At 40.3% G+C, this 17,579-nt stretch overlaps 2 protein-coding genes across 6 annotated transcripts; one reads left to right on the top strand and one right to left on the bottom strand.

The window, feature by feature from the left end:
• Positions 1-465: 465 nt before the first annotated feature.
• Positions 466-4,727, top strand: LOC127648345 (envoplakin-like). Of its 2 annotated transcripts, XM_052133006.1 has the most exons (6): positions 466-568; positions 649-811; positions 1,601-1,697; positions 3,050-3,204; positions 3,299-3,422; positions 3,776-4,727. In XM_052133006.1, the coding sequence occupies exons 2-6, from the start codon at positions 777-779 to the stop codon at positions 4,052-4,054; spliced, it is 690 nt and encodes a 229-aa protein (XP_051988966.1). In that variant the 5' UTR covers positions 466-568; positions 649-776; the 3' UTR covers positions 4,055-4,727. The 2 variants fall into 2 exon arrangements, with proteins under 2 accessions (XP_051988966.1, XP_051988965.1); XM_052133005.1 differs by having other exon boundaries at positions 546-811.
• A 6,707-nt stretch (positions 4,728-11,434) lies between these two features.
• Positions 11,435-17,325, bottom strand: LOC127648343 (uncharacterized). 4 transcript variants are annotated; one of them, XR_007971156.1, is made up of 8 exons: positions 16,292-17,237; positions 15,687-15,783; positions 15,385-15,576; positions 13,627-13,807; positions 13,332-13,408; positions 12,880-13,066; positions 12,471-12,710; positions 11,435-11,574 (listed from the first exon to the last, which is right to left on the bottom strand). XR_007971156.1 is itself a non-coding variant. In XM_052133003.1 (5 exons), the coding sequence occupies exons 3-5, from the start codon at positions 13,037-13,039 to the stop codon at positions 11,716-11,718; spliced, it is 696 nt and encodes a 231-aa protein (XP_051988963.1). In that variant the 5' UTR covers positions 13,040-13,066; positions 13,332-13,408; positions 13,627-14,055; the 3' UTR covers positions 11,496-11,715. The 4 variants fall into 4 exon arrangements, 2 of the variants coding, with proteins under 2 accessions (XP_051988963.1, XP_051988964.1); XR_007971157.1 differs by adding an exon at positions 17,270-17,325 and having other exon boundaries at positions 11,496-12,710; positions 16,292-16,967; XM_052133003.1 differs by lacking the exons at positions 15,385-15,576; positions 15,687-15,783; positions 16,292-17,237 and having other exon boundaries at positions 11,496-12,011; positions 13,627-14,055.
• Positions 17,326-17,579: the final 254 nt, after the last annotated feature.

Raw genomic sequence — 17,579 nt, 5'->3', positions numbered from 1 at the left:
AACCCACACCTTCCAAAAAGATGGCACCAGTTGTGGGATCTTTGAGATGCAGGTGATTCTATGCAACATATTGTCTTTAGGATAAATAAAACAACATGTAGTTTTACTATGCAAGATCATACACAGCACGTGTTCTTATGCCACCCGTACAGATCTCTTCACATTCTTAGATTGTGCTTGTGCAAGATGGTTTCACGTACAGTGCCTTGGAATGACAGCAGCACAAATGCCAAACAGATGTATCCCACATGCGTGTTGTGCAATAGCCCTAATTAAAGGGGCCATAGGAGAGTTTGGTTATCTCTTACTAGAGTTAGGGAAAATGTTCATCCCTATACAAATTTCCTAGTATTATGCAAAGGCATTTTTTTCAAACTAAGTGTTGTAGTATAACCAGCAGGATACTACTGATGGGTGAACTGAATTTGGTGACACTACAACGTGTAACAATGAAGTTATAGAATAATTTTGTAGGATCACTTTTCGGTTTTGCACTTTGCAGACGGTCCCTGCGGACTCTCAGCCGGATGCGCTTAGAGATCAATGTCATTTGTACATCTCAGAAGTGGTATGTTAACAACTATATTATAAATAGTTATTGATCCGGAAAGTTCAAATTTGTGAATATTTCCCAACTTTACCGGACAGGGAGGAGAAACAAGTTTGGCCAGTCGCTGAGTGAAAGGTGAACCCCATAACAGAACAGATCAGCAACATTAGACAAGGAGAATAATACGAAAAGAGAGAGAATCTGCTGGCGGATCCAATGTCTCAGGATGTCTAAGGTGTACAAACATCCCAATGAACCCGCGTGAGTACTGATATACCGTCACTGTATTCAGCACTTGTAGTTTCCGTCCGACGTTGTTGTCTACTTCCTGCTATGACATGCTTTACAGTAGATGCCCAAACTAGGTCCTACAAACTCTGGTTTGAAGTATATGACTAGCGTGGATTTTATATAATTAAATAATAAAGCAGGGGAACCAGGGCAACTTTAATATTTTAATATAAGTTTGCAGAGCCTGAAATGCGGCTAATAATTGCCGCAATTTCCATGTTCATAATGCGGGAAATTCCCGTACACTTACGCTTTAAAGTGCAGCTGTGAATTAGTAAACCAATAGATACAGATGAACAAATCAAATCAATAAACTTGTTTTTGTATCAAACTGTAATTCCAGAAGATGCGCGAGAGTCTCGTGCAGCTGTCAGAAGAAGTGTGAGCGCGCGCAGTCATATAGTTCGGCTTATTGGTTATGTCAGAATGGAACTATTTATTGATTATAAACACAATTGATTATTTATTGATTATAAATAATACATTTTATCAACTTTTGGCCCGCAGGACCTAGTTTGGGCATCACATGTTGATAAATGTTTAAATTAAGAAAATTTCTATATATTTTCTGTTTGAATATTTGATTAAAGTTTCATCTGCTACAATGTAACACATTTTTTTTTTCATTTTGCACATTATTATCAACTAAAATGCTGTTTTTATTGACTAAAATGATTTAATCAAAACTATGACTAAAATTGAATAAACTAAAATAAACACTGATATGCTGTCATATCTTTCATTTGAAACTACATTCAGGTTAAAGTTGGACATTCGCTCTCTGTCCACACGCATACAGGAAAACGCAGATCAGGTGGAGAAAAGCATACTACACACTGAAAATCTGCTGAAGGAGGCAAGAGCACATAAATGCACACTTACATGTTTACAGTTTAAACCTCTCCCCTTCTGTCATTCACTCAACGTTGTGTCGATTGTAGTGACACAAGGGGTCTTTCTTGAGAGCCTCATATACCACTGAACTTGAGAAAAGGCCAATGTCAAGTTGGTTTTGTAGATGGTTCATGTTCTTATTGCGAGGACATGACCATGGCAACGTAGCGGTCACGGCTTTCGTTTCTCAAACCGAACGCCACTCCAGTAGCCCCCCGCGTCGCTCCTTCTTTCCACAGGATTGAGGACGACCCGGCTGGCGATGGAGGCGATTTGGGGATGGCAGCGGGCTCGGCTTCGCCGGGTAAAACCCCACGAACCACTGCCCCCCGGCAAGCTCGTTTGCTCCCATCCACGCTCGGGATGACGGCGGCTCGTCTCACGACCAGTTTGCCTCCTCCCTTGAGCCAGGTTTGCTTTCCCGGGCCATCGTGAGCATTGGGCTGGACTGGAATCCTCCGTCCTACCCCCAGCCCTCGCGGCTAGACGATTGGTATCTCGGCTCAGCGACACCGCTACCAGCCACGCAATTTCCTCGCTTCCTGGGTCGCACAGCCAGCACGTGCCACAGCACTCCGGCACACAAGCCTTGCAGCCCCGGCTTCCCAGACGCAGCTACTACGCTTCCAATCCCGCAACTGCCCAGCCCTGGCAGGCCAGCGCTGACGAGTTCTGAGGACATCTCTGCAGGAACTCCTCCTCTGTCCATATCCCGCCCCCTGCCAGGTGTACAGAGCGAGGTAAGTGCTTTTAGTCCTTTCTCAGCACCCGAGCCTCGGGATGCACTTTTGCCTCCCGACGCATTATTACCTGCTCCGCCCCACCGTGATTCCCCACCGGGTATGCACGAAATGATCGTCGCCTTAGTGCCCCTCGCACAGAGCTTAGAATAACTAGCTTACGCTAACCAGCCCATCACGCCGTCTCCAAGCAGAGGTTAGCCCACTGGGTCGTTGACGCTTTTGCACTAGCCTATCACACCCAGGCCGTGCGGGTTCGAGCACACTCCACAAGGAGTGTAGACTGTACAGTCCTACCACTGTAACACGCCGTAACCTTATTCTTGGCTCCTCAGTGCAAATCCTGAATGACAGAAGCACGCCCACTTCCCTTTATACCCGTATGTCATTGCATGCAAATTCTGTCTGCCAACTTGACACTGGCCTTTTCTCAAGTTCAGAGGTACATTAGGCTATCAAGAAAGACCCCTTGTGTCACTACAATCGACACAATGTCTTGTTCCCTCCCTCAGGGAATGGAGGTTACGACAGTAACCATGACATTCTTTCTCCCTTACATTGTGTTCATTTACAGGACACTGGAAATGAACAAAAAGGCCTGCCAATGAAACATCAGGATCACGCAGCAGAGATCATTTCTCATGTTGAGGTCTTACTGAAGGATCTCTTCCTGGACGTGCACAGAGTAAAGACACTTCAACATCCTCAGGCCGATGAGATTGAGCTTCAGTGCGTATACAGATGAACAACACTAAACATCATCACATCCTGCTCACTAACTCCACTGGCAAAGTTCATTTAAATCTCTCTCTTTCTGCTCTAGTATCAAAAATATTCATGAGCGCTGGTATAAAGACTGTGAGAAATACAAGGATCTCTACAAGCAGCCTTATGAGCAGACTCTGATGCCCACGCTGGACAGGAGCAAACTGCCGTCTGAAAAACAGGCAAGAGACGAAGAGCTGATTTATACTATTGTGTTGAATCTACACCAGAGCTTGACGTGCACCTCTCCTAAAATGTAACCAGATCGGTCCACTTTGTAACCAGTATTGTGTATCCCCTAATAATAAATGGCTAAACACGCTAATATGCTACAATTTGAAGGAAATACACATCATTCTGAAGGGGATCATCTTCCCCTACATTTTATTATGAAATACGCAATTGAAGCCATTATATTCCTGTGTAAGTCTATGCTTTCACCTTTTTGTAATTGTGTTGAAGTAACAATAAGGCCTGTGCTGTACTTCAGGGTCCAGTAATGTCTTCTGATCTTATACTGTTTGTCATACTGTAGATCCAAGAAGAGAAGTCGGAATCTGTTCCAGAGCAGCTCCTACATACCTTGGATGATCTGGACCGAGAAAACCTAAAGAGATTCAGGTGGTATTTAAAACAAGATGGATCAATTTCAGTCTCCCGTCTTGAGAATGCAGATGTCCCTGACATAGTCGATAAGATGTTGGAGTGTTATGGACAAAACGGAGCTTTGAATAAAACATTGGCCATCCTGAAGAAGATGAAACAGAACAATTTGGCCGAACAGTTAGGGAACAACGGGAAGGAAGGCAACTGATAAAAAAATATCATGTTGAAGTTTTAATGTAATGTACATGCAGAAATCGTTGTCTTTTTTACTATATAAAGAATCAAAATCCAGCCTCTATATTGTGTGCAAACTTCAATACTCTACAAACCCCATGTGTGGGGTCTTCCCTGCCGGTTAAACCAGTCTAAGTAGGTGTAGCTAGTCTTCCCGATTGGCCATGCTGGTGTTTTCGCCTTACTGCAAAGGCAAGCAAATGAGAAATGATATCAGTCATACTGTACATATTTCTTACCGGCCATGAAAGTGTATTTTACATTTCCTGGTTAGTTTGAGTTTAATGTGAGACCAAATATTCTCTGGACTCTGACCAGGCCAAAACATGAGCCTGATGGACTTGTTTTCAAGCCACTTCTTGGTGGTCTTTGCTATCTGTCTTTGAGAACTGTACATTTCAGCAGGTGGTCACTCCTGCATGAAGAAGCTTTGGCCTTCCAGATCCCTTCAAACCCCTGCATGATATTTTGCTTTTTTTAAAGCAGATTTTCTCACTCCTTTACCTTGGGACTCACAACATTGCATATTGTAGATATCTCCCTGCTCTATCACTCATGGTTCCAGTTAAGAGCTTGTTATCAAGCCTTTGATTAGTATTTTAAGAAAAATAAAAGAAACATCCCAGAAGATGTTTTCATATATCAAACATTTGAATCATTGTCATGATTTTACCCTTGCATACAAGAATAAATGTACATTTGGCAGACACTTTTATCCAAAGTGACTTACAGTGCACTTATTACAGGGACAATCCCCCCCGGAGCAACCTGGAGTTAAGTGTCTTACTGTGGTGACTGTAGGGATCGAACCAGCAACCTTCTGATTACCAGTTATGTGCTTTAGCCCACTACGCCACAACCACTCTATAGCTCTAGCTTTTGTTTGTTTTGTTGTTTCTAGCTTTTTCTCAAACAGTTCACTGCAGCAAATGGTGGCACAGAAGGTCTCAGGAGTGCAGTTGTTTAATTCGTGCTAATTTCCTGACCAGTCATTTGTTGTGGAGACCTGTAAAAAGCTTTACATTTTGCCATTTTTTGGCCAGGAGTATATATATATATATATATATAATAGAAACATTCTGGAATTCTGGAGAACTTTAGGGATCCATAAAGTTCTGATGGTAAGTTTTCTTCTGGGATAAATACAGTAGTCAGCCGTCCCACTTGTAGGAATCCATTTTAGTAAAATTGGTAATATGTTCACTTTATGTAAATTATTTCTTCTAACAAATGGAAGTGGAGCGTAGTTCTAGCGGAAAGACCAGCAGGTGCACATCATCACATCATTAGCTGGGTAACTCCTAGCCAATCGCACGTAAGCCGTTGCTTTATAAGTCTGCTCTCAATCTATCACATTGCTGTTTCGGTGTGCTAACACTGCAACCTCCACCTCCCCACCACCACCAGTTGAGCCCTGTCCCACAGGGGGGTAGGCTCCTCGCCCCTGCCTCCTATCTCCGGCAGGACATGACGGTTCCGGGTACAACTCCCTCGGACGGCCGGACGGGGCCTACGCCAAAGAGAGAGACATCACCTCCCGTTTTACATCTATCAAATAAATGGCATCTCTAACTTCACTCAAGCCTGCGTGTCTTCCCGATAGAACAATAAAGTTGTATCTTCAAAGTGAAATGGCTTCATTTTGCCAAAGTCAAGCAGAGATGAAGGGGGGAGAGCAGTGATGAAACACACGTTGTCATACGGAGATGACTCGTGGATAAGACTTAAATGTCAGTGAAAGTCAAATTGGGCATTAATTGTACTGACTTCAGACCTATATATGACGTTTCTGGGACTTGGCATGGTTCTCACTTTGTGATCATGCATATTTGTTGATGAATATGATATCGTTTGTGGATGTTCTGTCGGCAGGTTCCTCATAGGAATAACAGCTTGCTGTCTTGACTCTGAACTTGTAGGTTTTATACATACTGTATCCTGTGTTCAATGAGTTTGATTTAAAATGATAATAGCATAAAGCAGTTTTATTAAGGAGGATTGCGGATGATTCTCTACAGTGGTGGAATAAAGCAGTCGGTAGATCTGAAATGTTTTCAATCCAACTAATTTTATACTCAGGAATGCTTTTTAGGGGTTCAAGCCCGAAGGGTTTTTATTATTATTCTGCCCTAACACTGATCTTGCAGACCAAACTGTTAGTCATAGAGAGATAAACTTTGAGGGAAGGTAGTCCCCCAGAGTACTGCAGCGTATCAACGTTTCGGCCCGATCGGCATCACGGTGGCGCTATAGTGATCATGTTTACGTTTTGATCCAGAACTCCTAAACCGTCACACACCCAAGTGTCTTACATCATTGGATCCCTTGGCTCAAGATGAACAAAAGTCATGAAATTTGTTACGATAATTTGCATAATTAGAAAAACCTACTTTTTCAAAGTCCTCCTATGCCGTATGTCAGATTCACACACAATTTGGTGCGTGTCTACTATGAACCCTCTTGACCAAAAGTTATCAAAGGAATTTTTATTGGTCGAAGCGTTGGGAAGATATAAGCCAACGAATTGGTCAGGTGTTGTCCATTTCGTATGTATTGACCAATATCTACCGCACGAAAAGGCTAAATGTTACGAAACCTGATAAACATAGACAACAGGACATTCTGAGGATGCACGCAAAGTCACGAAAATGTTTGTCTTTAGGGGGCGCTACAAAAAAATAAAAAAAACTCATAACTCTGCAACCGTATGAACAATGAAGTTGAAAATTTGTATGCTTCTTGTTGGGGCCAAAGTCGAACATATTCTACAATATGACTCAGACAAATAAAAAAACATGTCCGCCAGCCGCCAGTCAAATTTCAGCAAAATGGCTGTATAAATGGTGTGTAAATTATTGTATATTATCTAATGTTATCTGCTATTGAGACAATATACAATCAATAATTATCAAAGAAAAGTTGAACTTTAGTTATTTTAGAGTTGCATTTATCATGTGGGTTTGACCAAGTGTATCCAAAAGCCTATAATTCCTAAAATAAATATTCAAATTTCTAAAACCTTTTTGGAGATTGGGTGCTTTGGGGCTTTTAACAGTTAAAAAGTTAAAAAAAAAAAAATGACCATTATCCTGTTTCAGGATTGTTGAACTCAAGACATCAGTCATATTTAACACCAGTTTGCAAATTCAGCAACTTATAAAGTAGCCTACAGATACATTCCCTTGTTGCAAACTTTGAATGTTCTTAAAAGGCTTGAACCCCGACAATTGCTGCTTGCAGCTATATTTGTAAGGATTTTTATTATTATTATTTAATCTGTCATCCTTTATGTGCGTTTTACGGCTTCAAAATTTTGGTACAGTTTTCAGCAAATTTAGGTTAGGAAGGATCAATTCTGTCAATTTGTATTATTTGGCATCCACTGGATCATTTCTGTCAATTCTGATTATATTGTTTATTTCTTCGCATGTGCTTGTGTAGCCGGCGCCATCTGCACCTCGCCGACTACGGTGTTGTGTTGTGGTGCACTGATGACAGGATACTGACGTTCCCGTGAACCGGAAGTTGCAAACGACTTTTCTCCAGTGTTGTGACGTATTTCCGAGAGAAACGGAATACTAAATGAGGCAAAATAGTGGGCGTGGCTTTTTTCCAACTAGCACCTGATTAGATCTAAAAAAGTAGGTGTTTCATTCAGAAATGGAGGCAGATCTTAACGCAAGTTTACAATCGGTTGTTGAGGATTACTCGCCGCCTGAAACACCGCCAGCAGTCCCCTTCCTGCAGCAGGAGGAAGATGAAGAAGAACAGGAACACACGGAGGATTCGAATGGTCACCTGGACGTGGCGGCTCAGGAGCAAGTTCACACTCGCGAGCATCTCGATGTGTCCCAATGGTAACACTAATTGGAATTATAAAACTATTTTTATTTGCTATTACTGCTGAAACCTTAATCGTTATGATAGTACCCTGCGTTTTATGTTTTCATAAGTTTTTGTATGTTGTACATTGTCTAGAATAGTTGCCTACCTCTATTGACAGATAATTAAGCTTACCACGATTAAACCACAACTTTAATTTGTCAACTTAAACTGTACTGTGCTTTTCATTCAGGTGCTCCTGTGGCTACTGCCAGCACATGGACACTGGTCCTGAAAGACTATGTTGTAGGGAGGTTAGGCAGGTTTGTGACAGAAGTGCAGAGAATGGGTATAATGTTATTAATCAGCCTATACATGACACAGCAGCTGAGTAGAACTGAAGATAGCAAACTCTATGACTTAAAAAAAACAAATGAATAAACTTTTGTCTATTTTCGCCATTTTGAACTGAAAATAGACCACTATGTGACGTGACTGATGTAATGTAGCCTAATTAATTTACTGTCATTGTGAGGGGACAAGACTATTAACCAGGGTACCCACAGGATCTTAAAAGCATTGAAAAATAATCTCAAATTAAGGCCTTAAAAGCCTTGGATTTGGTATACAAAGTCTTAGATTTCGTTACAAAGGTATTATATATTTTTTGCCTTTACTAGGATTAAGTTCATACCAAAACAAAATTAACTGTTACTAATGCAGGCTAATTAAAAATCCATGCAACGTTGAGTGCATTTGACGGACTATTAGATGTAATGTTATTACCTTGACAAACTAATACATCATTAAAAAGATATGACTCAAGTTTCAGTATTTGTCTTAAAGGGTTACTCCAGGATGTAGCATTAAAGAGCAACATGCAGGTTGAATTTATAACTGAATTAATACTTTATATTGTCTGCAGAGGTCTTTTAAAAACACATATGTAGAAATTACTAATGAAATCTCATTTGATGTAGAGATTTTGATGAAAATGTTCTAGGCTCTGGAATACGCCTTTCCCGCTATAGCAACGCGTCATATGACGTAGGGCGAGGCAAATAAAAGCGCTCGCGGTCAGCTCTCTCATTGTTGGGTGTTGATGTAGTTAGAGCAGTAGTGAGAGACAGAAAGTTTTAGATCGAGTTTTAGAGAAGCCATAATGGTAAATTATTGTGTTTGTGCTGGTTGCACGAATTCCAGCCTGTCAGGACATCGTGTCCATCATTTTTCTTCTAGGAAAAACAAGGCTTTTCGGTCTTGAGTGCGGTTTGTGCAGGTGAAGAGAGCAGACTTCACTGCCGCGTCTGTTACCACACACTCGGTCGTTTGTGGCGCACATTTCACTCCGGAGAATTATCGACCTGGAGATTTGTTGGAGTGTCGGATGGGATTTCTGAGTAAGGACCACGTGAGGCTGATTACTGATGCTGTTCCCTCGGTGCACTCGATGGAATCAAGTCCACCGTCAAAGTTTACACCGGATTTTGGCGCGGGCTGGACTGGAGGTCAAAGTGCTAACGTTAGCAGACATTCTGTGCAACGAAAACGAGGACTTAGCAGAGTAAGTCTTACTTTTAATTATTTTAACTCTTAATTTGCTCATAATTATAGGCCTGTGGGCCATCATAGGCATGTTCGTCCACACCGGAGAACTCGGTTTCTTCATTCGCATCCATTGTAACCTGAGCTTGAACTTGACCAGACTCCCTCGCCCATCGTCACTTCCGGTTAGTGCTTTATAGACGCGGAAGTTATTTTATCACAATTTATCTCAAAATATCGTTAATGGCTAAATATATATTACTCCAGTTCAGAAAATCTAGTTGTTTTATCATCAACATACACTATGCTATATAGGGGTGTCCAACCTGCATGTTGCTCTTTAAGCTTTGTATCAGTAGAAAACTAGTAGTATTTTAGAATTACCCTGCTTCCCCCCCTCATATCCCCATGATATGAGAGAAAATTTTATTTTTAGTCTGGAAAAAATCCTCCGATGACGCAAAAATCGTCATTTTGCATCATCGGAGGATTTTTGGACTAGAGGCATTAAACTACAGCCAGTATTAGTAGCTAGTTCCGCATGTTTTCACCACGCCCATATGAGGCGGGATCTTACTCATAGAATGTAAAGATAGTGTCAGCCATCTTTAGCTAAGCTAACAGGCTCTTGCTCTGTAAAACTTTGTATAATAGTCTAATCACGATGGCGGAAGAAAGTTTTGAAGTAATGACAGATGGGGATTTCGAAGATCTTTTGTGTGAATCGGATGCTCGCGGCTACCTATACGAGCCGCAATACAGCGACGAACAGTTGCGGGAGATGGAGGGACAAGAGGCGGCCGGAGCAGCTGCTGTTCGCGGAGCATCTGGCGAACTGGTGGTGTCAGCGCTCTCGCTGTGCGTCTATGCAAACAGATAGAGTCCTATTGCTGTCGCGAATTTCAGCGATGCCATTTTCTTCTGCATGAGATCGCTGAATCCGCTGATGAAACTGCACCGCTAGCATGTGTAACTGAGCACCCAAGTTTTGTACCACACATGGACAGGGGGGTCCTGGAAACTTATTTCAGGACCCCAGAGATAAATTGGAAACGCCAGCCAAAGCCTGCAGGGACAAATGGACGGCTTAGTGTAAAGTGAGTATTTGTTTTGTATTTCTTTTTGTTACTAAGACGTAATGTACAGAGTTTGGACACCCGGCATAATCACAATGTTGTTCCCGCGTAGTCAGCTGAGCTATTGTTATATTTTCATGTATGCGCACATACTGTATGTGCAAATAGTTCGCATTACTAACGTTGTGTTTACTATTTCGTGGTTTGGGAGTGGCCTCGTAAGTGCGGCAAAGCAAGTGCATTCTGGGAGTTGTTGTCTTTCAGCCACATGAGTAAAAAATACATTTTTTGCCTTTTCTCAGTCTAGAATGCTTCAAATTCAAAAATAATTTCACATTTCTACTACATAAATGACCACTATTAAATACACATTCATCTTCCCACAAATTAAATCCCTTTAATTTGTGTCAGGAGTTATGCAATTCCAAATACACCCCGCCCCACCACCACCACAACTTAACACATTTTCTGCGGGAAACCCTGAAGTGAGTAATCATATCTGCAACAGTCAGTTTCTGTCCTGCAAAAATGCATTATTATCTAGTTTCCTTTTTTTGTCTTTAGGCGATACCGTCACACCGCCAACAGGACCTTTGTCAGATGGTGTTGGGCTACTTGGGAAGAAAAATACGTGTTGTCCTCCCATCATGTGTTGTTGTTAAAATAAGATCCACATTCACATCAGAGAGATACACAGGCTTCAAGCTACCTTCACTACATCCACAATAGCAAGTGATATGTATGTAGAACTGTATGTAATAAATAATGACAAAGGACTTTAATTACACTTGATGTTTCATTTATTACATTTTGAAGATTAATTTTAACACTAAAAATTACAAACACACACTATCTAAACCTGCTCCTACTCCATCTGTGTAAAACGGGACCAGGGTCTGACTTCAGATTCCTGTAGGTCGGGCTTGTCAAAGGCAGCACATAAGTGGTCTGGAACCTTCAGTTCATTAATCTGCTCTTGGTATGGGCCAGGATTGATGACCACCTCCTCAAAAAGAGCAGAGTCTTAGTCTTAGCAGACTCTCCATGTAGTCTATAACGCAAAAAATACAATGAACCTGGCATTTTTTAATTAGACATTTTTCTACAATTGGGATCAAACAACATTTTGGTCAATCAAACTCCATTTACCATAAACAACATGTATAATGTAATGTACGTATTAATTGAATATCTAATTTTGCAGAAGATCTACATATTTTCCATATTTATTGTATGGTAACATTATCCTTTTATCCTTACTGTAGGTTGGTTCTGTTTTTGTGTAGTGAAGGGAATGATCCCCCTTTTTGTATTTTGGCCATTTCACTTTGATAGACGGTTCACCACTCTGGTTGTATGCAAATTTCAATATCAGGCTATGGAAGCCTTCAACTGAGGAGGTCTGATGGTGAGGGCTCAGTTTTGACACGTCTTTCAGTAGTCGCTGGTTTATCATCAGGTCACAAAACCGTTCACAAGCTTTAGTGCCTAATAAAGACAGCGAGTCCTTATCAACATATAACTAATGTAATTTTTATGGCTGGAAATATCGATATAGATTATTAAATCCCATTGCATCTGTCTATCACTATGGCACTTGAATTCAACAGACTGTTGTCAATCGTAATCTTTAATATTATAGTCATGGCTTATAAAAAAATCAATCGTTTCACTCTTAGCAGAATCAATATTTTAGTTTTAGATTTCAGTATTATAGTTTACAGCATTATTTAATAAATATTTTTTTTCCATAATGGAAAATTTAAAGGTATCTGAAATATTTCAGAATAAAATTCAATATCAAATTGAATTAAGATTAGAATTGAGTCAAGAGCTTGTAAATAGGAATTTAATCATAAAAACTCTATCAACCCAGCCATAGTTATCTTCATGGTTGTTACCAAACTAGGCTAATCATGTAGCATTATGAATCAACAAAATCCTTACTTGGTGTCAGCCAAGCTCGCATCTCAAGAGGTGGGTGGGCGCAGACTGGGAATAAGTCGCTGTTATGATGGTGCACATTTTGCACGTGGTTGGTTACAGACTTCCACTTTTCCACGGCTTCTTCACCTGTCTTGGAAGAGGATGCACACCAGTAAAGGTGGTTTATGATACTTCTCCTCCAGGCCAGAACCTCTCCACAACTACGCTCTTTCCCTAGTGCATCGATCTTCTTGGCGAGACCTTAAGTAGCAATTACAGAAAATAAAATGAATTCAAATATTATACTTTAATCAGTTCTTAAAACTTAGTTCAAGTTCATTTGTGCTTTTGTCACTTGAGTCACAAGTTGTGATATTATGTTGCTGTTGTGTATATATCTGATTAATCTGAAAGGCTGCCAAACAGTTACCCTTAGCGACATGCCAAGTATCGAAATAATGCTGGATCTCAGGTCGTTGCTCCCTCAGATACTTTTGTATCGAAGGATGCCGATCTGTGACGATTGCACCAACCCTTAACCCTGCTGATTCCAGGAACTGGAGGCTTCTCAAAAACCCTTCGCGTTCCATGCGTGGACTTGCACCCACTTCATTACTCTGAGAGATGGAAAAAAAACTCAATTTAGCAGACAAAAGACACGTTTTGAAATGTAAAAAAAAAAACGACATTTACACTTTTATCCTGACAGTTAATAGATACCATATAAACCAAGACAATGAGTATGTTTACATGCACAATAATTTGAAGTTTTGATAGTTATCAAAGTGTTGCTGTGTTTGTATACACACTCATTGTGAGAAAGCCATACACAACAATGCCATTTATAGATTAATGCAGTGCCATAGTAAATTGCATTTTTACCTGGATTCATTGAATGTCCACCACCTTGTTGTCTTCCAGGTTCATCATCGTGTAGCTTCCATACTTGGCACAGTGTCCTTCAGGGGGAATCAGAGTAGAACAGAAAAACGTTTAGGACGTTACTGGTTTATTGACCATATTTTTCACATTGAACAACATTTTAATCCAATGTCTCTACAGTGTATTGCAAAATGCTAAATTCTTCAATGCTTCAGACATTTCATAATGCTTATACTGTGGTTGGAATGACCAGATGAAAGTGAATGTTGTTATTTTTCACTCAAAATGAACAAACCTGGGGAATCAGCTCTCATGTCACCACCCAAGACAACGGCCTTTCCAGAATGCCTTGCCATCTCCAGCATTGTGTTTTGTTCAGTCCTCCAGTGCCATAAAATTGTTGGCTGGAGAAAGTTCTTTTGATGATTAAAAAATGTCCTGGGACATATACATTCCAGACAGAGTGCTGACAGTACCTGGAAGATATCACATTACATAAGTATAAAAAATGTTTAACAATGACCAATTTATTTTGTTTACACAAATAAAACCTTGTGGATCTGTATGAATGAAGCCCCACTGAATGCTACTGCTGCAGACAAATGCAAATTCCCAGCTGGTGTACTCTGGATGTGTGGCTGGCTGTTCCACTTTGTTTTTTTGAGGCAGTGTGAACAGATCTATGCGATTTTGAAGCAATAAAATGTATTTGAACAATATCCAATATGCCAATAAATAAAATTATGTTTGTAACAATTTGTCAGTGCTACATTTATGATCACCTGCGTGATGGATACAAATGTCCCATTTACAAATTTCTCAACTGTGCAGGTATGGCAGCATGCTTGACACTTCCGAAACAGGAAACTGGACAATAATAACTCAGCAAATCATATCATACTTTCTAACAAGGCATCTTGATTGATCATCTCAAACCTGACCTATATACCATGACATTTCTGAGGTTTTTTAACATTAATATTAGTTCCCCTAGCCTGTATTTGGTCCCCTTGTGTCTAGAAATTTCAGTCGGTTAAACCGAGTTTTGGCTATCTTTCTCTGTCTGTGAGAAAATGAGATCTCAGACAGGCTGATCTTGAATCTCCCCGTATATGACGTCATATAGGGGGAGGTTACCTCCCCCTTCTCTGCTTTGCCCGCCCAGAGAATTTGACCCACCAATGAGAAAACGAGCTAGGAAGTACGAACGCGCGCGATTTTAGTTTATCCTCGAGAGATATCATGGCGTGTGACGGATCGAAGCACAAAAGTTGCTCAATAATTGAATGCACAAATGATCACAGAAGTCTTTTTTTACTTCCTTCATCCAATCCCCAGAAGGATCAATGGATAAATTTCATTTACTCAGTCACAGTAGAGCGAAGTTGTGGAGGGCTTTCTCGGTTACCATGGATTTCTAAAAGTGTTCGCAGCTCTTTGAATAAACGTAGGCTATTTGTAAGAGAAATCCCACCACTATGAAGGAAAACGACCATCGCTGAAACATTGCGCTGACAGTTCTCATACGCACTGAATAACAGCTCACGCTGCTGCGGTGTTCGCGACTTTACGTCACGAAATCACTACGGCAGCGACGCGAACAACTCCGAAAGGTAGGTAATTTTTCTTTCTTTTTTAGGAGAGGTAAAGGTTTTACTGTTGATATTTCTTTAAAGATGTAGATATTAACACTTTAATATCATCTTATGGTGTGAATGAGTGTGAAAAGATGCGTTCGCAACATCTGAACGACTGCGTGTCTAAGTGCCATTGCAATATATCCAATGTAAACACCCACACTACACCTTGCCCCGCCTTTCTCCTCCTCATTAGCATTTAAAGCTACAGACACCGAAACGGCACGTCTGAAGGAAAGCTCATTATGGGTTGGCTTGTAGTGGCTATAATTCTGTACCAAGGCTGAATTTTGTAAAAGAGATTTCAGATACAGTACTAGGGACCACTAAGGCCTATATCAAAGCCTACAAAAAGAAGCATGTCAGGGGACCTTTAACATGTATGATGTTTTAGTGATAACCACATTTAGACTTACTTTTCAATGCTCTCGAGTGACATCAGGCTCATAGGTGACATCTGAACACTGATTTGAGGTGTATGTTGAGCTCTCATCGAACAGTGTCTTCAATGCGTGGCCTTTTAATTGTTGTTGAAGTGAGACACGGAGCTCCGACACCTGTACCAACACTCACACCAACAGAGAGGCCGAAAGGCTTCACCTGAACAGCTGAAATTTTCAACACACACATATGACAATCAAACACATGAAACAACACAAGAAGACTATTACCAGTTAATACAATGAAGATAAACATAGCTAGTAGCCTATAACTTTACCTTTACTCCGTCTTTTCTGCTTGTGGGTTTCCGTTTGAACTGACACATTTTTCAAAGATGGTGCATGACATTGACAGGCCACATCTCTTGTTACGGGCTGTATAACAGGAATTGCATTATGTTATGATATTGGTACAAGGGCAAAATAGATTGTGCAGGACTGCCAACTTTTGAGTTCAATTAGAATTACGATTCAATTCATAAGCTTGAGATTCTGATCTTGATTCAATATCAATTCATTTGAATATACAATACAATTTTTAATGTTGTAAACTATACAGGGAAACCTGTCAGTTGGTATCAAAATTGACAACTTGTATACAATTATATGTCGATTTTTAAAATAATTGAGCAATTGCATGATTCATTTCAATAAGTTGTTCTATATTTTTCAACACAAGTTACCCTTTGTAAAGAGTAAGAGATGACCGTTATGTCGAATCTGTCTTGATTCAAGTGGTGATGTTGGTTTTTGGCGCGCACGCTCCAAAACACGCGCACTAAACATTTATTTACTTTATTAAGCAAAATATGACAAAGTTATGTTGGCAGCCCTGTATGATGTTCAACGTCTCAAGAGCTTGGTTGTGGCTAGTTCAACTTACCGTCAAACTTTGTGAGGTACCAACGGTGTACACTGACGGGACCGCGTTATCTGTTAATGACAGATATCTCACAAACCCCATTTCGTGTTCTGTCCAATTTTGGAAGCATTCATGCGTGAAGTGCTTCGAGCACATCCGTGACCTCTCTGTTATCCCTCCTTCCTCGAAATGTAAAAAATCGAGCCATTTGGACCGTAACGAGGGAATTTTAGGGAATGGGAAAAGTGTTCCGTGAGTGTCACAACCAAAAATGCACCTCCTCGCCATCTCTCCTTTCACACGCTGTCAATGCTCGCAAACACACAGACAGCCTGTCTACTGTCAGTTGGAGGGGCGTGGTTACGGATGTTAAGGAGACACCTAAACCGTCAAACCTACATCATCAGGGAAGGTCCTCCAATGCAGAGGGGCGGGAATTTTCAGATTTTGATTAAAGATTACGAAGCCAAAAAATGTTTTTGTGTGGATTGACTTGCATGGATGAATTGTTCACCACAAAACGATCAATTTAGGCCAACAAAGTAAGTATGGTCAATTTTTATTTCATGGGGACTTTAAGGCACTTTATTCTGTACGTTTACAAAGAGAGCAAAAGTTCAGTATCTTCTATCTTCAATCAGAATCAGCCTCTCTCAGTCAAGTAGAATGCAGACTGAATTTAATCACTTTCAAAAATCTGAAAATAAAATACATAAGAATTATTATGGAAAATAAACATATTGCATTAGGCTCGTATCATGTGTATGTGTCATATTGCGTGCTATTTCTGTTAACTAAGGGCTTTTAGCTTTTACATTAACATTATGCAACAAGAAATTAACCATCTTTCTTTCAATAATTAATACATACAGTTATATGCACAAAGCAAAATGTACATGCTTTGCATCTGGGCTGTCCAGTGCCATTGAACATCAATCAATACAAGAAAACTGTTAAACAAACACATTATATTCTAAACCTGGTATTGGAAGTACATACCTGTACAATTTCAAAGAGAGCAAAAGTTCAGGATTTTATCTTCAATCAGAATCAGCCTAACATTAAAAAAAAAAGGACAACTGAAACATCTGGGCTACATCACAAGAAGATAGAAATGCGAGCGCTAGCATACAGCAAAACAAAACACGAGGTTAGCTATGTTAGCAATTCCTTAAGCTCTCAAAACAGCAAAGTTCTCAACACATCTCGACTAAATGTATGTGCACTTATCATAAAATACCCGTACAAATTACCATGTGCACTAAAACTAAAGTTACAACAGGTATGTTTTGAGTTCACATTGCACTGA

This window comes from Xyrauchen texanus, chromosome 8 (assembly GCF_025860055.1).
Source record: "Xyrauchen texanus isolate HMW12.3.18 chromosome 8, RBS_HiC_50CHRs, whole genome shotgun sequence".
Classification (NCBI taxonomy): domain Eukaryota; kingdom Metazoa; phylum Chordata; class Actinopteri; order Cypriniformes; family Catostomidae; genus Xyrauchen; species Xyrauchen texanus.
The sequence above is the reverse complement of the archived record's forward strand: the minus strand, read 5'-3'. Positions and strand labels throughout refer to the sequence as shown.